This window comes from Littorina saxatilis, linkage group LG1 (genome assembly GCF_037325665.1).
Source record: "Littorina saxatilis isolate snail1 linkage group LG1, US_GU_Lsax_2.0, whole genome shotgun sequence".
In the NCBI taxonomy this organism is placed as follows: domain Eukaryota; kingdom Metazoa; phylum Mollusca; class Gastropoda; order Littorinimorpha; family Littorinidae; genus Littorina; species Littorina saxatilis.
In genome coordinates, this window is record NC_090245.1 from 13279097 (window position 1) to 13300981 (window position 21885).

Sequence of the window (21885 nt, forward strand, 5' to 3'; positions counted from 1 at the left end):
TCGAATACAAACTCTCCTCTCTTTCTTTTGCTGTCGTTTCTGGTTCTGCCCCAGAATGCTTCTCAGAACTCCTCAATCTCTACACCCCCTCTCGTCAGCTTCGCTCCGCCGCCGACACTCGACTCTTCCGACTCCCCACAGTGCAAACAAAGACATGTGGCGAGAGGTCCTTCGCCTATCAAGCCCCTGTGACCTGGAATAGATTACCTCTGCCTCTCAGACACACAGATTCTCTCACTACATTCAAGACAAATCTCAAAACACACCTCTTTCAGCGCAAGTGATTTTCCCTCCAGCATCTCCCCACCCACCCCATCCCGCCCCACCTCACCCCCTACCTAGTGCCTAAAATAACGTGTATATATATTTTCTGCGCTTTGTGTCAGCACTGTTTGTGTGTGTGTAAATAGTATTGTTGACACGTTTTTATACAGTAGCCTTATGTGGTTCTTGTGCCTAGGCTGTGTATTGGATTGTCATTGTATGCCTGCATCATTAGTTGTCAGTAATTATTACATGTGCTGATTGTTCTCTTTGCCTGCGCGCGTATAGTATGTTGGTTATGATTGGTCATAGTATGTTTGTTTATGTTTGGTCGTTATCTTTGCCTGTGCGTGTATTGTATGTTTGGTCGTTTTCTTTGCCTGTGCATGTATAGTTTGTTGGTTATGTTTGGTCGGTTTCTTTGCCTGTGCGTGTATAGTATGCTTGGTCGATGTATGTATTGTAAAGCGCTAAGAGTAGACATTTTTCTAGAATAGCGCTATAAAAGTTTGCATTATTATTATTATTATTAATAGTATGATCCAATTAGTGATGCCCCAATGCATTGGCGCTCAAAATGACTATTAGTTATCAGGAGATTTCAGTCAGCACAATTTAACTCTCAAGCCTCCAGTGTTCTGTTCCATCTTCACTTCTCTCCATATCATTCAGTCAACAAGTTATAGACACTGTGATGAAATGGGGCGCGTAAAAATAGATTACTCTAGCAGAATTCGTAAGTTGTGTCCGCGAAAATCCGCGGATTCGCGGAAAAGTCCCACCCCTGCTTAAAGTTCACTCCTGCGACTCGGTTTATAAACTCGAACAGAAATACCCGGCAAAATACCCCAAATGATCAATTAAGATATCTTTTATTACTTTTTTCTATCTTCCCCTCTCTGTCGGTGACAACTCTCTCTCTCTCTCTCTCTCTCTCTCTCTCTCTCTCTCTCTCTCTCTCTCTCTCTCTCTCTCTCTCTCTCTCTCTCTCTCTCTCTCTCTCTCTCTCTCTCTCTCTCTCTCTCTCTCTCTGAATGTCTGAATGAAGTCAACAATTGGTGTAACCAGAATTTTATGATGGTGCACCCAGGGAAGACTTCTTCTTCTTCTGCGTTCGATGTTAATGGCCGTGCTAAATCCTCAGACCAGTGGCTGCCAGGAAGTCCGCAGTACCCAGGGAAGACAAAAAGCATGATTATTACAACAAGACAAAAACACCCGTCACGACCTCTTAATCTAAATCTTTCTCTGGAATCACAACCTGTTCAGCAGGTAACGGAACATCGTGTTTTGGGTGTGATAGTCAATCAAGAATTAAAATGGCCGTCTCATGTACATTATATTTGTCAAAAAATATAAAAGAATTTGTTTCTGCTATCAAAGTTAAAGCAATATGTCGATATCGCAACACTAAAACTATTTTATCATGCCCACATCTTATCCCATAATTATTAATTACGCATCAACTCTTTGGGATGGCGTCTCTGATATTCACATGAAAAAATTAAACTCTCTACATCGTCGGGCAGCTAAAATCATGTTAAATGGTCCACAATTATCAGCTGATTTGAAGTTAAAGAATCTAAACTACCTGCCGCTAGTTAAACAGTTACAGTTTAATAAGACTGTAATGATGTACAAAGTATATCATGGCGAAGTGCCCAACTATATTCAGGACCTATTTCACAGAGTCACCGAAAGGTACGGGTCTATCAATTTTCTACCACCAATACCCAGGATTGATTTGTTCAAAACTAGTCAAGCCTTCTCTGGCTCTATGGTGTGGAACTCCATTCCGTCTGTAATAAGATCATTAACCTCACTAAAGAGTTTTAAACAAGCTCTGCATAATCATTATATGTCTACCTAGATGGCTACTAGTCTTAACATGTGCAAGTAGCTGTCAACAATTGGCAAAGCTATATGAATTACAAAAATATGTTCTTTATTACATGTATTATGTGGAATTTATGTTGCGATTTTCCATCATCATCATCATCATCATCATCATCATCATCATCATCATCATCATCATCATCATCATCATCTTCATCATCATCATTTACACCATATAATCATTGTAAGCATTAGTGTAAACGTTGGTATTGTGTGAATTTTACCGTCGATCACTTTACATGTGTAACCTCAATTAACATGTTGCATGTTTCGCTTTTGATTTGTATGTTACTTACTTTGTCATTTTGTTGTTTGTGTTTATTTGCTTGTTTGGTTACTTGTCGATTGTTTGCTGCGTCGTTCGTTTAATTTGTTTATTTGTCATGTTGCTTTACTTGTTTATCATTTATTAGACATTTGTATTAGAAGTAAGGGCTGGTTGTAAGAAAAGGCGTCGCCTTAAACCTCTATCCTTGAAAAATAAAGTTCCATCATCATCATCATCATCTCTCCAACTCTCTCTCTCTCTCTCTCTCTGGTTTTGAGATCTTAAGATCGCGGATTAGAATCCGGCCCGGGTTGGACTGCAGACCCAGAGACGGTATCCATGTCCCACCCCCGTGCCTCCACGGCCACGGGGCGGATGTCTCGTCCCCGTTAAGGTTAATGCTTGTTTTCTATACTAAGCGTCATAAAAAAAATAGGCAGATACGTGCAAGAGGCGATCTTTGTGATGAGGCCATTTATTGTAAAATCAGTTATATGACTGGAAAAGCCATTCATTGCCATACCATATTCAACAAACAGATTGATTTGAAATAAGGTAATGTCTAAACAGTGGAACCTACAACAAAGACACCTCGCAAAATAAATTCGAAAAAGTAAGTTTCCCGCGTTAAAATCGACCCAAAAAAAATCAGAAAAGCTAAGACGCAACAAGTTTTGCATATCATTGGAAAGAACAATCAAATGTGTATCAAAACGGTCAGTTCTGTTCCCCTACCGTGTCTAACAATGACGGTATGGAATGCTGTACGGTGTAGGTATCATTCTTCTCAGAAGCCATAGAAGGCGGTTTTAGAAGCAGTTTTAGCCGGTAATGAGACCCGAAAAAACGCTACATTTAAGCAACTCCTCAACGCATTGCCTTCAAACTTTTGGTGATTTGTGCTATAACATGTCATAATATTCACAACGAATCTTAAGTCATCAGAGACATTAGTTATGCTGTTATGTGCATGTGACATAAAGATGTTTTCGTTTTTCAGACGGACAGGATGGCGAGTCCACCAAAGAAGGCTAAGGTTACGGTTAACAAGGTAAGGATTACCACTGAAGTCATGCTTCATCAATGATGTTTGTGTTATTTTTCAGCTGGGAAGCACAGTAGATCTCTTGTAGCGTTGTAACGAAAACTAGTTTTAAGCATGGCTACTATCATGTAAACTGAGAAAGGAAACAAAGCTGCATCTGTCCCGGATAGCCACACACGACTGTACGGACGTTAAAAAACCCAATAACCAACCAAACAACGACAACGCTGTAGCAACATTCTTGAAATATTTCGTGTGTACAACCCAGCTTCTTCAATATATGCCAAATACGCTTGGTTAAAAAACAACGTATTTGTCTTATTTTTTTTGTTCCTAGAGAGAATTATAAAAAACAAACAGTCAATGAACAGAATCTGGACTCTAAGGCAGAAGGGCTTGCCTAACGAAAACGTTTCCCTATTAAAATTTTATTAAATAATAAGCACAGCTGTGTCCTACAGAAGGAATGTTGTCATTCCATGTAAAATTCTTGACATAAACTGTTTAAAAAATGTATTGCACCCGTTTTCGTACCTCAACTAAAACATTCATTCCCCTGTCATTTCATTCAAACTTTATATGCCATTAAAGGCCCTCGCCTTGGCTATCTGCCACATTTTTTGGATCAAATATTTCTGTTATAGGTATCACGTGACCGCCGCCGAAGTAAGGGTACCCCCCAAATCGACCTGACAAAAAGTTGAAAAACGTCAGGTACCAATTAAAAAATCGAAAAATATCTAGAATAGACGCAAATTGCCATCTTTTACATACGAGAAAAAAAGCAACATCACTTATCTATCCAGCACAGGTTTGTTTGTTTTGCTGTCTTGCGTATCTCTTGTGTTATGTCATTTCTACTAATGCAGGTGTGGAGCGCATGAGCAGTAGAAAACGAGAGGTTTTTGAGTCCAGTTTGAAGGGTACCATGACAAAAAGCGCTGTATGTCAGCAATGAATTAATGGATTGCTTTGAAACTTTTAGGATTTAAAGTCTACACACAAGACTTACCCTGAGTGAAATTGCGTATCACTACATGTTTGTACTCAGATGTTATGCACTCTTCCGGAAAATGTTTTTAAACCCGTCACAGGTTTGTGAATTTACATCCCAACATTTCACGAATTTGCATACGTACAGACAAATGTTTGTTACACAAACTGCCAAATTGACATTCGATTATGACAACTGACGGACATTAGCTAGCCATGTAGACACATGAGAAAAAATGGAACGTTCAGGCTGCTTGCTATTGACAGGGGTTATCGCTGAGTGTTTCTCAAAACATGCAGTGATCACGGATGACCGAATATCGCTGCCGCACTGCAATCCTCCCAAAAAAATTGATAGTGTTTATAGGACTTGCAATCGTAAACTGGTCATTGTACTTAAATGAAACTTTGGCAGTATGTGTAACACTCATTTGTCTGTATGCATGCAAAGTCATAATCTTTTTGATGTAAGCCTTCAAACCTATGGTACGTTTTAAAACATTGTCCGGAAGATTGCATACCATCTCAACAGATATGTGTAGCGATGCGAAATTTTACTGGACGTACGTCTCGTGTGTGGAATTGCGATCCTAAAAATGTCAAAGCAATCTTCTTTGCACTGTGTGTGTGTGTGTGTGTGTGTGTGTGTGTGTGTGTGTGTGTGTGTGTGTGTGTGTGTGTGTGTGTGTGTGTGTTTTAGGTTGTTTATTTGGCTGATTTTTTTTTTTTTTTTTACATTTAGTCAATACTAACGCTGGCGGAGGGGAGCCACGTCACCCTATGTACGTGCGGAAAGCATATCTCATGGATCTATATGAAAATTGACCTAGAAATTCTTGAGGACGTTCGCCAGTGTTTTTTTCTCTCTCCTTATTTAGCGCTTTTTGATGACGTCATTTTTGCGTTTAACAAAAGTTGAATAGTGAACTGTCACGAAAAGGCGTTGACAATAAAAAATAAGTAAGCAATACCGTAATTGTATGTGCTGTTTTCAAGAAGACTAAGTTGTGTGTGGGTGTATGCATTCGCACCGAAGAGAGAAGGTTTGCACACACGACGTTTTCAGCCTCTTATTTTCCGTGACTTTCTCTTCATGCCTTTATTGTTCTATTTATTCATCAACTCTCTAAATGTCAACTGTATCATTTAACTGATTTACCTTGCATGTGCACATTTATTGGAACGTGGGTTTTTTTCATTGACTAACTTTACGTTGACTGAGAGACTGCACAGTCCAAGTAATTTTGGCCGACATATTGACTGAATGTTTTCATTTTGCTTATCGCGACTTGATTTATTTCTTTGTCTGATTGAATCGCATGCTGGTGCATAAATGCTTTTCCTCCGATACGAGTATTGGGGAAAGGGATCAGGAGACTTACTCAGTATATATTTTTTAATTCAGGAGACATTGAGAAATACGACTCATTCATTCTTAAATCTGTTTCTGAAAATTGGATTTTAATGACAAATTTAATGAGCAAACTAATCAACTAATTTTTAAGCTTCCAAGCTGAAATGCAATCCCATAGTCCGAACTTTGTCGAAGATTGCTTTACTAAAATTTCAATCAATTTGGTTGAAAAATGAGGGTGTGACAGTGCTGCCTCAACTTTCACAAAAAGCCGGATATGACATCATCAAAGACATCTATCGAAAAAACGGAAAAAATGTCTTGGGATATCATACCCAGGAACTCTGATGTAAAGTTTCATGAAGATCGGTTTGGTAGTTTTCTCTGAATCGCTCTACACACACACTACACACACACACACACACACACACACACACACACACACACACACACAAACACACACATACATACATACATACATACACACACCCACCACGACCCTCGTCTCGATTCCCCGTCCATGTTAAAACATTTAGTCAAAACTTGACTAAATGTAAAAAGGTAACATATAGAAGCAAGTCTGAACATGCAGAACGGAGGATAATGCACACGAAGGGGAGTTCGTCGCACCGAAAGTAAACAATAACAAGTCGCGTAAGGCGAAAATACAATATTTAGTCAAGTAGCTGTCGAACTCACAGAATGAAACTGAACGCAATGCCATTTTTCAGCAAGACCGTATACTCGTAGCATCGTCAGTCCACCGCTCATGGCAAAGGCAGTGAAATTGACAAGAAGAGCGGGGTAGTAGTTGCGCTAAGAAGGATAGCACGCTTTTCTGTACCTCTCTTCGTTTTAACTTTCTGAGCGTGTTTTTAATCCAAACATATCATATCTATATGTTTTTGGAATCAGGAACCGACAAGGAATAAGATGAAAGTGTTTTTAAATTGATTTCGAAAATTTAATTTTGATAATAATTTTTATATATTTAATTTTCAGAGCTTGTTTTTAATCCGAATATAACATATTTATATGTTTTTGGAATCAGCAAATGATGGAGAATAAGATAAACGTAAATTTGGATCGTTTTATAAAAGAAATATTTTTTTTACAATTTTCAGATTTTTAATGACCAAAGTCATTAATTAATTTTTAAGCCACCAAGCTGAAATGCAATACCAAAGTCCGGGCTTCGTCGAAGATTACTTGACCAAAATTTCAACCAATTTGGTTGAAAAATGAGGGCGTGACAGTGCCGCCTCAACTTTCACGAAAAGCCGGATATGACGTCATCAAAGACATTTATCAAAAAAATGAAAAAAACGTATGGGGATATCAATCCCAGGAACTCTCATGTCAAATTTCATAAAGATCGGTCCAGTAGTTTGGTCTGAATCGCTCTACACGCACGCACGCACACACACACACACATACACACACACATACACACACACATACACCACGACCCTCGTTTCGATTCCCCCTCGATGTTAAAATATTTAGTCAAAACTTGACTAAATATAAAAACCAACCAGGTAATTAATGCGGAAGATAAAAAAAAAGCATAAGCATGCAAATACATAAACTTACATATATGTCGGTCGTGGTACTAAGCTGTGCGGCATTCGGGTGACATGAACCGTAACTTTGTAATAAAGAAACCAGACGTAAGATTACTTCGTGCAGGATTACTTCAGTGGCTGTGCCACAATGGAAAACCAGTGCTGCCCAGCTACCTATGTTTGATTAGTCGAACCTCTTCGGATTAGAATACTGCACACGTCTCATTTTTGATGACAGGCTTGTGACGCATTAACTTGCTGTGTGTTTCTTCAATCTAACGACGAGTTGTAGCCTGCAAGACTTGTTCCAGTTTTGTGAGTTTCTGTAAAACTCTCTGTCTCTGTATCTCTCTTGCACGTGTAAAGGTAAGCGAAAAGTACCATTTGTTCTCTCACGCAACCCACAATGTTGAACACCATAGATCTGTTCAGCCTTTTACACGGAATTAGAACATATTCTTACACTTGAACACAAAAGTCGACAACCTGGCTGCATTCCATACAGGCTTGTCTACATTATTTTTCAAGTTGACATTGGTGCCCGTTACGAAATCAATTCCACACAAAACAACCACTCTGCACGAAAAGCATCTAAAGTGTTAACATTTGGTATGTGTTACGGCAGAAAAATCGCCGTGTGTTACGGCAGCATTCTGCAGTCCGGTAGTCAACCAGGTTTCGAGCGCGAAAAGTGTGTAACTTAAAAGTCTGCCACTGCTGAGAATCAGAGATCTGGACCGACCTCGTATAAACGTGTTCAAAATCTCTTAATTTACAACTTACCAAGGGGCAGGGTGCATAGTAGCTGCTAATATTAGCTTTGGCTATTCCCTCAGGGGGGGGGGGGGGGGGAGGGGGGGGGGAGAGGGGGAGGGGGGAGGGGGGTGTAAGGGGGAGACACACTTCCAGGTTACACAGTTCTGTGGAGAAAAAAAGAACCAAAAGGGTAGTGTCATCGCTCGTGTTTTTTTCTCAGCAAAAAGTTTAATATGTTGCTCTTTCCGAGTGTGAAACAAGAAAAATCAGAAAGGGAAAAATACACTATCCACGTGGTTTAGCTTGTGTTCATTTTGTTATGGAGCATTTCACATACTTTAATTATGCTGATTCTCAGAGTACTGCAAGTCTTGAGTTAGCGCCCTTTTGCCGACTCAGTGATTCGCGTCCACAGTCTTGGTGGTATTTAGTCCGTGCTGGCCGAGATTCTCAGCTATCTTGAGTAGAATTTGAAGTCAATCAGAAAACAAAAGTTACAGGCTAAGCTGTATGGTTCAATATAGCAACGCCACGGCGACGAAAATGGCAAATCCGATCGAAATAGTAGAAGCAACGTACGCGTGTCTCCATATGTATGCGCGACGCGACGGCTGCGTGGCGGCGACTGGCCGCGCGGCGGTTCGACGGCGAGATTTTATTCGCCCCATGCCCAGCCAAAGTAACTGCTGCCGCGCGGGGTTCCCGCCCAAAGTTGGCGTGATCATATTCTTTCGAAACAATCAAAGACCCCTTACAACCATGTTTTACTTTAACATATTTTGACTGTTTTCCTACAGATACATGCATTCCCTGAAATGCACATCGTTGGGCAAGAATTACTACAAAGGTTGGCTAAGGCAACGGGTTCGTTCCAATTTTGTTTGCATTTCGTTGAAATAAAAGCGGTTTGTATCCATTTCATTTCTCGTCTTTTCCCTTTGCTCACCAACATAAGTAGCTTCAGATATAACTGACCTTATATTAAGCAGGGTTGTGTGAGTTTTAGACCGACGGATTTCAAGAAATCAATCAAGAAAGAAAACAATCCAAAAGAAATTAGTTCGGGGCATGTTTCCGTGTTTTTTTACCCTGATTTTAGATGAGATACACAAGTGTATGCGTGTTTAGGTAGTATGAACGCTATCACGAAACAGTCAGCGGCCGTAGCAGAGAAGCGCGGCGGCCGTATCAGTGCACTGTTGGTGGCCGTAACTCCTAGCACTGCGATGCTTACCTAAATCATACACATGCTCTATTCCTCAGCCGATGACACAAACACACTTGCATATTGGGACACTGCTATTAATCCTCATGCAATCATGAATCCGCTGAGACCAAATCAACGTTGTTGGCTTCGATAATTAAGACACAGTAATTATTAGTTTGGAAGTTACACACTTTTCGCGCTCGAAACCTGGTTGACTACCGGACTGCAGAATGCTGCCGTAACACAGCGATTTTTCTGCCGTAATATTTTCCCCGGCGTGTTATTTCTTCTCAGAACTTTTCCTTCTTCTTAAATTTTGTTGTTTAAAGATATGACATTATTTTTATTATTAGATATCCTTCATTGCAGACTTTTCCTCAAACAGATCAGCATCTACGTATATTGGCTGAAATAGCGGAAGCTGGCGGAACGATGACGTCAGACACAAATGGCACAATCTTGTGGTTAACAAAGAAGGTGACGTCATTTCTAAACAACCTACAACATCAAGACAATAACTTTGTCAGTTTTGGAGGACAGCAACTCGATGAACTGCTAACAGGTATGTCCCGACAAGGTAAACATTTATCTTATTTTTCCCCCTGAAGTTTGGTGTCCCTCAGGGCTCAGTTCTGGGCCCATCCTTTTTACGTTTACATACAGCCCCTTTCGCAAGTCATCCAGCGACATAATGTTTGATTTCCACAAATATGCAGATGACACGGGAATACAGAAAGCTGCCCCTCCGGTTGATTTCCAAAAACGTACTGATGATACCACACTGTGTGTCCAGGACGTAAAAACATGGATGAACAAAAATAAACTGAAATTAAATGACGACAAAACAGAAGTCATGGCTGTAGGCAGTAAAAATAGTCTGAAACAGGTATCGACCCATAATCTCGCCCTTGGTGAAGACTTTGTCCCATTTCAGTCTGCAGTAAAATACCTGGGACTTTAACTTGATCAGGACCTCTCCATGAACAAACAATTTCCCATCTCTGTCGTCCCTGCTATCTCAATTTACGCAAGATAAATATAATTCGCCCACTCCTCTCAGTTACTTCTACTACTCAGCTAGTCTCCTCTCTTGTCCTGTCTTGGCTTGATTATTGCAACTCTGTTCTTTCTGGGGACCCTCAACCCTCCTCAGCCGCCTCCAAAAGGTTCACAACTGTGCTGCTAGAGTTGTACTTCGTAAGCGCAAATCACGTCATCGCGCCACACCTCTCCTCAAAAAGCTCCATTGGCTTCCCGTTGATGCCAGAGTGGAGTACAAAATTGCATGTCTCTCGTTTAGGCACTTTGAGAACACCCTTCCCCCATACCTATCATCAGTACCGAGCATCTACGAGCCCTCTCGCTCGCTCAGGTCCAGCTCTGAAAAGCTCCTCAAAGTACCAAAATTTAAACTGGAAATGTAGGGAAAGAAATCCTTTAAATATCAGGCCTCTTCTGTTTGGAATTCACTGCCCGCTGACCTTCGCAGTTGTTCTTCCCTATCTCGGTTCAAATCAAAACTAGAAACACACCTTTTCCGCAAACATTTACCGTGAAATACATTTTTACACGGAATTAGAACATATCCTTCCACCTGAACACAAAAGTCGATAACCTGGCTGCATTCCACGAAGAGGCCTGGCTTCCTACATTATTTTTCAAGTTGACATTGGTGCCAGTTACGAAATTAATTCCACACAAAACAACTACTCTGCACAAAAAGCAGCTTTGTTTGTTTGTTTGTTTGCTTGTTTGCTTAACGCCCAGTCAACCACGAAGGGCCATATCAGGGCGGTGCTGCTTTGACATAATTATAACGTGCGCCACACACAAGACAGAAGTCGCAACACAGGCTTCATGTCTCACCCAGTCACATTATTCTGACACCGGACCAACCAGTCCTAGCACTAACCCCATAATGCCAGACGCCAGGCGGAGCAGCCACTAGATTGCCAATTTTGAAGTCTTAGGTATGACCCGGCCGGGGTTCGAACCCACGACCTCCCGATCACGACCAGCGGACACGCCTTACCACTAGGCCAACCGTGCCGGTTACAAAAAGCAGCTAAAGTGTTAACATTTGGTATGTGTTCAAGTAGGAAGGATGCTCTTATTCCATGCAAAAGCCGTGTCAGAGCCATGGCGGTTGACATAATAGGTTAAGCGAGGATGGTCAGTCGAAAAATCTCCTCAAAGTACCAACATTTAAACTGGAAACGTACGGAAAGAAATCCTTAAAATATCAGGCCCCTTCTGTTTGGAATTCACTGCCCGCTGACCTTCGCAGTTGTTCTTCCCTATCCCAGTTCAAATCAAAACTAAAAACTCACCTTTTCCGCAAACATTTACCCTGAAATACATTTTCAATCCTGGTCCGTTCCTGATGGTCACTTTTGTCCCATGTGTTCTGTACATGGCTTTTCACGTATGTGTTTTGCGCGCGCTTTTTGACGCTTTGATGTGCGCGTGAGTGCGTATGTTTGTGATAATGTATTACAGTCGGAATCGGTTATAACGTAACCGGTTATAACTTAGATCGGTTTTAACGTACATTTTATTTTTTCCCGGCCAGCGGTGTTCTTATTTATCACTAAAAATGAATCGGTTATAACGTAACCGGTTTATAATATAACGTAGATCGGTTTACAAACTTTGAAGGACATTTTCTCGAAATTGCCTTTTCCGTTTTTTCACTGTAGCAAGATCTAGATGTGGCACTTTTCAGCACTTGTACGGGAATGTGTACGAGTAACGTCATCAAATCTATTTTTACATCACGCTTTAGCCAAGATCTGCAGTCTTGGTGGGAGCAAAACAAGTATGAATTGGAACATTCAGGTGACCCGCTCCAACAAAAGGATAACAAAGTCGCTGAGGCTGAACACGGATAACAACAATACTAAACCTGAGCCTTGGCCAAAATGTGGAATTTTGATATATTTGGATTTCTGCAATCTACTAAATGTGTTTTATCTATTCTGTAAATATACATTTCAGAGATTCACTTTGCAAATATAATAAAAATGAGGTTTTATAGCACTAAAAACCTAGTTGCTAGGGATTTTTGCAAATTTACTCTTGTTACCTTCACACCTGCTTTTCTCAAAATGGCCGCTGGACTTTTAGCAAACTTTAAATCGCTATATCTCATCAATACTGAACAATAGACACTTATTTTAAAGACTATCTGAAAGCTGGTTATCTTCTCTTTCAATAGATACCAAACAGTCCAAATTAAAAAAATGTCATTAAAATCGAATTTTCACTAACAGATTTAAAGATTGTATTGTAATCTGTATCATCTCTTGAATCAATTAAATATATATACATGTACATATGTTGTGATTGAATAGAAAACAAGCTACAAAATCGAGAAAATCCGTTTTATATCAATTTGGTTTATTAGTCTTGTGTTACCACTGTCTCGGCCTCAGGGTTTCGGACAGCTTATTATTTACTATTTGTTACAAGACTTTGTGAACAAATGGAGTGCGTTTATTGTCATTGTGTAAAGCCATCAGATTAATACATTTATTGATTTCACTTCAAGCAACTTGTTTGTAGTTGCTGTTGTAGTTGTAGCCACTCTATAAAATAGCCGGAATTCTGGCTTCCAGAATGGGAAAATGCACTTAATTGTGACAATTCGAAAATAGAGTGAGGAGAAAGAAATAGTGGAATCTGATATAATGCATCTTTTTTTTTTCTTAGAGAAACAATAGAAATGGCTAGCGCTACACTTAGGCTACCACATGCCTTGGAACACATTGAGTCTTTTAGAGTCGTGTGTAGAAGAGATTTCGTAGAGACAGATAGCTGGCCAGTATAATAGACGAATTTGGAAATAACTCTGTCGGGTTTGTACTGGTTGAGAAAGAATGATTACCCTTGCTTTTGCTCTGACAAATATTGACATGTGCTTCCTGTTCACGTGTTTGAGACACATCCTCTTGCTAGTGACTGGCCTGTAAAGTTTCCCCACGTGACTTTATTTCCCACGTGATACTTTAAAAGGCCAATAATTGAATTTCTTCTTAGAATAAGCTGTAGAACTAGTGTTCTCGCGCATGATTTCCACCACTTTCAAAAGCACATAGAAATATTGCGCCGCATGAGTTTAACTATTGAGAAAGAGGCTGACCCCATAATTTTGTTTTTCTCACACAGAAAGAATGGCAAGTGAACCAAAAGGTAAGAATTAAAACTGTAGTGATACTTCAACGGAGATGTCTTGGCTGTTTTTCAGATTTGAAGTACAATCTTTTACGCCGCTGTGGTGAAATTATCACAAAAAACTTGCCTTGAAACTTTATAAGTGTTTGTGAGTGTTGTTTTTGTTTCTGTCTTACTTTTTCGCCACTGAGATTGGTACATTTTTCATTCATTTTACGAATAACTTCACTTGCCAAACACCGCATCACGCAGTTTCTGGAAAAACAAAACAAAACAAAACCCAACGTATAAAACATACATTGACCGTATAGCCCACCCATCCACCACATTCACACACACACACACACACACACACACACACACACACATAAACACATACACACACTCCCTGTCACGAAGTGGTTTGCATGTGAATTTATTATGCGTGTTCTGCCCTTTTGCACTGTCTCTACCCTTTCACACCAAACACTTCAAAAACAGAACTTGGGAGGGTGCAGGCTCATTAATTCCTCAACCAAAAACAACAAACTTCTTCACTTTAAATACATCAATACGAACAACTTTTCAACACACAGTTCGCACAATCTTCCAGCTTTCACTCAAGGCATGTAAATACATATTATAACAATACTCTCTCAAATATAGATTAACGCACACAAGAAGGTACCAACAGACACTCACGAGTTCGTATCACGGCTCACTGCATGTCGCCAGTTCACTTACTTGTCCCGCTGAATCGTCGTAGAATCGATGCTAACACACACCTTTCGCTGAAGATGCCAACACACACCTTCCACTGAAGACGCCAACACACATCTCACGGAAGATGCCCACACACACCTTCCAGGTTTCTCCCCGAGAAACCCTTCCGCCCGTAGCGGAAACAACCGTCGTCGGCTACGACCGGTCTCGATGAAGACTCCACTCGTCTAGTCATCTGCGCAGAGGTGGTCCCTTGCTTCCACCGTCGTCTAGCGCTTCTCTCGTGTAAGGTCCCTCCCTTATACGCCATGGAAAACCCTCATGGAAACTCCTAAAGAATTTAACCAAGTCTTAATTCAACATTCTCTAAAACCATCTCTTCTTCCAAACGTTCATGTACCACTCATACATTCTCGTTCATTCCACGTTCACATTCCGTCCACATTCAATATCCAAACTAACACTTAATCAATGAATAACACTCCCCATACAAAGCATGACCGTCTTAAACATAACATAAATGCGTAGCAATTATGTTCAAGAAATTCCCCATGAAAAACCGTGAAACAATTACATCAAGAATTCTCTCAACGCTTCACACTAAGATTGGGTGCACTTTATACACACTAACCTTTACGCTCCAGCTATGTATTCCAACGTCACTAATATACAACATAGTAAATCATTTACCTTAAGAGACCCGTCTCTTGAAAGAGTACTTGTTCCCAGAACAAGTCTGACACACGCTGAACAACCTTCCCGGTTGGAAATCTCACACGCTGTGACGTTATTTACCTCAGACCAGCTACATGTCTCAAACACAACTCACATCAAGCTAAGCCAGTTTTGCGTGGAACATAAGAAACACGTGAATAACGCCAGTCCGGTCAACTACCATCGCCTCTACAACTTTTAGGGAGGTTAAAAACACGACGTGGTTTCACCTCACAAATATGCTACTCACATCTTTGTGACATCCCCCTTCCCGGGGAAAAAAGAAAATTCTTGAGTTTTCTTTTGATCAAAACAACCTTCTTTTTCCACACATCCCATAAACCTGTGGTATGCTCTGATCTACGAATGACCTGGACAACCTGTCTGTCAACGTATTCCTGTCTCATGCTATTGGATGAACCTCGAATGCTAATTCTTGCCGTTAAAGACACCACCGCATCACATGTTTTGAAAATGTCAACCATCTTTCCAAACACCTGTTCCATATCATCCTTTTGACTATCTGTCAAACCAGGATCAAAAACAATGTCTCCGATTGTCTCTTCCTTCCCCTTAGGCAATGTAGGTAACGGCAACGTTTTCCTCTCCTCCGTCAGAGGTAACACTGCAACATTTGCCTCTCCACCTTCACTTGGGAAAACATCATGACTGCCCCAGTCAGACCTCAGTGAAATGATTTCGCGACATCCACTACTTACTTCCTCAACATCAACAACTTTCTCTGCACAAACTGCATACTTCTCATCCTCTCGTGACACACTCAACACCTCTTTCAATGTCTCATCTTCTCTCAGCAAACTTTCCAGATCCTCCTCGTTAACCGACACATCAGGAGTAACCACATTTTTCAATGGCACCGGGGAATCCTCCAGTTTCTTTTTGGCTTTTGCCCTACTCGTAACACACACGACCTTCTCAAGTACCACCTCTTCAGTGATTTTCTTGTGACTTACATCAGCACACAATCCAACACCCTGCGTATTCCCAAGGAACAAATCTACTCTGGGTACCACACCCTGAAGATTACCTATCACTAGGTCAGCGACTGGGTCTGTGAGCACACAACATTTCAACTTTCCCTGAAAATATGGGGTATCGACAACCACTTCCGCCAATGGATACAAATCAATCCGTCCACTAAAACCCTTCACTTTTTGGACCTCTCCCTTTATGTACTGGCTTGGTAAGACCAACGACTTCCTTACCCCAGCTACATTAGCTCCTGTGTCTCTCAGAACTGAAACTTGCTTCCCATTAACGAGACCTTCCGCTAATGGCAACGACCCGAATGCTGCCGAGCTTATCAACACTCCAGCGTCCTGACAATCCGCTACCGACTTCGCTGAATATGCTACCTGAATACATTCTCTAGCGTAATGGCCAAACTGCCCACATCTGTAACATGTGTCCTGATTCTGCTGTTCAGTACCTGTACCTCTAGTACTTCCTTGCTGCCATCCTCTTCTACCCGGCCTACGATCATCTCCTCTGCCTTGAAACCTGGTATTTCTGCTCATACCATCTTGTCTTCTGCCACTATCACCTTGACCACGATTGTAAGACTGTCCTGTTCCACGATTCTGATTGAACGCTACGTTTCCAGTCCCCAAAGGATTTACTTGACTCTTTCTGGCCAAACATTTATTTGGATGGGCTGATTTGTACATTTCTGCGCTAGCAATCATGTCTTTTGAATTTTTACAATCACGTTCTTTCAAAAAGACTGCCAAATCAGTGCATACACTGGTAAGAATCTGTTCACACAACACAAAATCAAACAAAGCTTCATATGATGTCTCTATATCCGACAATCTCAACCAACGGTTGAACAAATGCGTCATCCTTGTTACGTATGTGCCAAAACTTTCATCAGCCTCTGGCTTCGTACTGCGAAATTTCTCCCGAAATCCCTCTCGAGTGCACTGAAACTTCTTCAATAACTCTTTCTTCAAGTCTTCATACGACAAAGTACCCGTTGAAAACAATGAATGAAACAATGACAAAGCTCCACCCTCCAGATAAGCTGATAAGTATGTAGCCCACTCTGAATCACTCCATTTGTTCGCCTTTGCATGCGTTTCAAATCTGAACAAGAAACTGTCAATGTCATCTTTATCTTCCTTGAACATGGGGAGTTTTGGGTACTGGGGCCTAATGCTGGGACCTGATCTTCCCCCTGCATTTCCACCTGTACTTTGCTGCGCCTCTGCTTTCTTAAACTCCAAATCCATTCTCCTCGCTTCAGTATCTGCTCCTAGCCTCTTTGCATCTAATTCCCTATTTGCCTCAATTTGTAATTTCTTTACTTCTGTTTCCTGTTTCTTTGCTTCGGCCTCAGCTTCTATCTTCTTTGCCTCAACCTCAGCTTCAGCTTGTGCTTGTACCTTCTTTGCTTCAGCCTCAGCTGCTACTTTCTTTGCTTCAGCCTCAGCTGCTACTTTCTTTGCTTCAGCCTCAGCTGCTACTTTCTTTGCTTCCCTTTCCTGACTTCTCTCTTCTCTATCAACCTGATCCTGGGCAAACTTAAACAAAGCTTCTGCCTTTAACCCATGCTTCTCTCCCAATGCCATATAATCAGCATATGTGTTACCACCAGTATCACTAGTCTCAGCCATCTTTACAACGTCACAATATCAAAGTAATCTCAAAGTAATACAATGGTTCAAGTAACAAGTTCACAAAATTGTTTTAAGTATCAAAAAGTTGTATCATACACCAGTTTCTCGCAATACTAAACACACACAAAAGAGTATCATAAAATACTAAACTAAAAGAAATCTTGTGCCTTTTTAAAAACAATCCTTAAATTGTTTACTACTTAACTATTTACACAACCAGTCTCAAAATAAAACATAAAACTTAATAGAGTACAAAAAAAAATTATAATTTAGAAAATATCAGATTAAACAATCAATAGCAGCTTCAAACACTTGTCAATCAATGTCAAACTTAAACTAACAACAACAACAAATTAAAGTTTCTCAAACCCAAATAACACACTTTAAATGAAAAATTCAATTCCACACACCACTAACCAGCGTCAGATCCTTAAAGTGTAACTAAACAGACATTTTGAAGTGTCAGCTTTACTGAATTGCTTTATGTTTTGTCCAAGTATAGACCTGTAGAAGCGATACTGGACGATTTTTCCAACGTTTACTGTGTTTTCTGATTTACTACGATTTTTTAAAAGTGTTGAACCCATTTCAGATTTACCTGATTATCTGTTCTTGATTTGATACTTCCAAAGAACAAGTGGTACTTTGAGTTCCGGTTTTATGTTTTAACCAATCAGAATTTGGTTCCTAAATAAAATCGTCTGCTGCCTGTCCCAGCAGAGTCGGCAACAAGCACTGCTTGCCACATGTGTGATGTTACCAACAGAAATAGCCATAAATTGGGCAAGGTAGCAATGTAAATGAATTGGATCTAACTAATGTGCTTGTACTGCATCTCTGGCCTTTGTAGTCCAGGCATATTAGAGAACAACGTTGAAGTGACAATGACTAGGTTTAAAATGTCCCTTATCAGAAAGTTCAACCTCAGTCCTTTGATGTTTATTAAACACATTTTCATATAAAGTTGGCGCTTCATACGGAAAAATGGCTTTGAAATTGACCCAAATCCTTCTTTGGGCTCTGTAAATGTCGTTTGGGGGTATGGTTGTAAAATGGTATCTACTGGTCACCCCAATGTATAAACTGAAAACTCTTTCTGCACCAGAACACGCAGAAAGGATTGTATCTGCCTGATGTCTGATGCTTTTCAAAATCCCCAACCACTAACACCTTCAAAACGGACTTTAACTGACACTGTTGTTTTTCCCTATATAATCCTTACTATTTTTCCGAGACGTCGTCGTGTTGTGTATTTAGCTTGCCACAACCTCATACATGGTCCTAAAAGTTAAAGTTGAAGAAAATACTAAAGATAAATGAAAAAGCTGACGCAGTGTCATTCGCACCGTGAATCCCCCCATGGGAACATACTAAAGTCTGGTTCCAAATAGGCTCAATTTCCTTCTATTTCTTTGTATTTCTGCCTCGTAGGGGTAGGGGTGTTCAAACCAAAGGCACCTTTAAACCAAAATTCAAATCACACATCTTACAATACTAAGACACTCAGCAGTAAAAGGGTGTCTGCTGGTAAAAAATTCCAAACAATCCTAAAAGTACTTCACTACTAAAAGTGCTTTTAAAAAGAGCCGTTATTTTTCCCTCTATATTCAGTATTGTGTTTTCTGCGAACATGTAGTCTATTTAGATGGTTGTCGTGTGCACTTGAGTTGCTAAAGCGTTTTCAGTTGGGCATATGTCGAAAAGCAAAGAATTAGCCCTTTGAAAACCATCAGAACTGTCACACAAAAATAACATTTACCTATCTCACCAACTGACCAAACATAGGGCTTTTCCTTATGTATTATGTATTGTCGTGTTTTTTGTAGCATACTTGTGAAAACAGCCACCACTGTTGTAAATGATACTTTAAAGAGCATTATTTCATTTTTACAGTTGAAGGACAACCTGGACTGCCGTATATTACAGCTGTTTTACAATCAGCCAAAATTTTCTTAACAGACGTATGTTAAGAACAACTCCCATAGTGAAATTGAAGGAAAACAAATTGAAAATCCCCCTGCCATAGAGGAGCTAAAGAATCAACAATAAACGACTGCATGGATAGCTTGATGCACGAATGCATTGCGGACATGTTTGTCTCCAACCAAGAGAAAGTTCCAAAAAATCCCTTTTGTGCTTCTTATTATACAGTGACGTCAAAGACAGCCTTTTCTGCTGTTCATACATTCAGGGGTTATGGTTACACTAAACGACGTAGTTGTAGCCATACTGCCATCCAGATTTATTTTTTCCTTGCGAGCAGTCACAGGGTGTTTGTGCTGTCTGCCAACCGTTAGATGACCCCGCCCAAGTCTGTTAAGGGACCGTTTGACCGTTATAGAACGCGTCTTTTTGATTTTTTGGCACAGTTGGAAACGGTTGATTTTTATCCCTACCATTGTTTCCAAACATTATATAGGAATGTTTTGTGAACAACGGATAATAGCCGCTACTCGCATGTGTAGCAAAAGTGAGCGTACATACTCACCCTGGTCGTCCAGCCGTTGTCCGTTGCCCGTCTTTATCTGTCTGTACTGAACATTACCTTTGGATATTTCTCCAACGCTATGAAGTGAAGAAACACCAAATGTTGCAAAATGTTGTATGACCCCAAGAGCTCAAAAAAGATACTTGAGAACCTTGACCTTACCTTAAGGTCAAGGTCACAGGGAGAATGAATGTGGTCTAAAAACTGCAAAATTTCACATTGTGCCAGTTTTCTGGAAAACAAATTAAAAACAGCGGGCTTAGTTTTGTATGGTATACAAGAAAAAGAAAGCCTTATCTTCTGATACCATTTTGGTTGACCTCGCTTCAATGTCAAGGTCACAGGAGTCCTTCAAAGTTGAATTGTATACATGTTTTGAAGTGACCTTGACCCTGAACTATGAAAAAAATCTTTCAAACTTCATAATTGTGTGGGGCACATGTTATATACTGATATTGAGCCACATTTAGTCACATATCATCAAGGTCAAGGTCACTTTGCCCCTTATGAAATGTGACTGAAACGGGCAATTGAATCACTAAAAGTGACAATGTCTCTTTGTAGAAAGTGCCAATAAGTATGTTTATGCTTCCTATGTCTTGAATTGATAGCCTTGTGATGTGTGACCTTTGATGATCTTGACCTTGGCCAAAGGTCATGTGTAATTTGGTAGGAAAAATCTGTAAAACAGTTCTAATAGTGTACAATGTCCTTGCCAGCTTCAGTTGTTAGACCTTCACCTTCAAGGTCACCTGAAGGTCAAGGTCACTTTAAGACAAAGGTCAAGCATGAGAGTCGCATGGGCTTTGCTTTGTTAAGATTTTTTACCAAGACACATGGATTTCTTTACCCGGCTTGGTCACATTTTTCATAGGGGTCAATGTGACCTTGACCCTAACGATATGTGACCAGATGTGGCTCACTATGAAATTCTAACAAACGCCCCACTCAGTGTTTAAGTTTGTAAGAGATATCGTCCATAGTAAAGTTAAAGGGGCAAGCTCACATCAAAATATGTCTACAATTCAACTTTGAAGGGCTCCTCTGACCTTGACATTGAAGCGAGGTCAACCAAAATGGTATCAGAAGATAAGGCTTTCTTTTTCTTGTATACCATACAAAACTAAGCCCGCTGTTTTTAATTTGTTTTCCAGAAAACTGGCACAATGTGAAATTTTGCAGTTTTTAGACCACATTCATTCTCCCTGTGACCTTGACCTTATGGTAAGGTCAAGGTTCTCAAGTATCTTTTTTGAGCTCTTGGGGTCATACAACATTTTGCAACATTTGGTGTTTCTTCACTTCATAGCGTTGGAGAAATATCCAAAGGTAATGTTCAGTACAGACAGATAAAGACGGGCAACGGACAACGGCTGGACGACCAGGGTGAGTATGTACGCTCACTTTTGCTACACATGCGAGTAGCGGCTATTATCCGTTGTTCACAAAACATTCCTATATAATGTTTGGAAACAATGGTAGGGATAAAAATCAACCGTTTCCAACTGTGCCAAAAAATCAAAAAGACGCGTTCTATAACGGTCAAACGGTCCCTTAACAGACTTGGGCGGGGTCATCTAACGGTTGGCAGACAGCACAAACACCCTGTGACTGCTCGCAAGGAAAAAATAAATCTGGATGGCAGTATGGCTACAACTACGTCGTTTAGTGTAACCATAACCCCTGAATGTATGAACAGCAGAAAAGGCTGTCTTTGACGTCACTGTATAATAAGAAGCACAAAAGGGATTTTTTGGAACTTTCTCTTGGTTGGAGACAAACATGTCCGCAATGCATTCGTGCATCAAGCTATCCATGCAG

At 40.4% G+C, this 21885-nt stretch overlaps 1 protein-coding gene across 2 annotated transcripts in view; it reads left to right on the forward strand.

Moving 5' to 3' along the window:
* LOC138962256 (deoxynucleoside triphosphate triphosphohydrolase SAMHD1-like) overlaps positions 1-21885 on the forward strand; it is a 285667-nt gene that overhangs the window by 211511 nt on the left and 52271 nt on the right. For both annotated transcript variants that reach the window (XM_070334004.1, XM_070334011.1), the window contains exon 2: positions 3429-3479. In XM_070334004.1, coding sequence (XP_070190105.1) covers positions 3438-3479 — 42 coding nt within the window. In that variant the 5' untranslated portion in view covers positions 3429-3437. The remainder of the gene's footprint in view (positions 1-3428; positions 3480-21885) is intronic.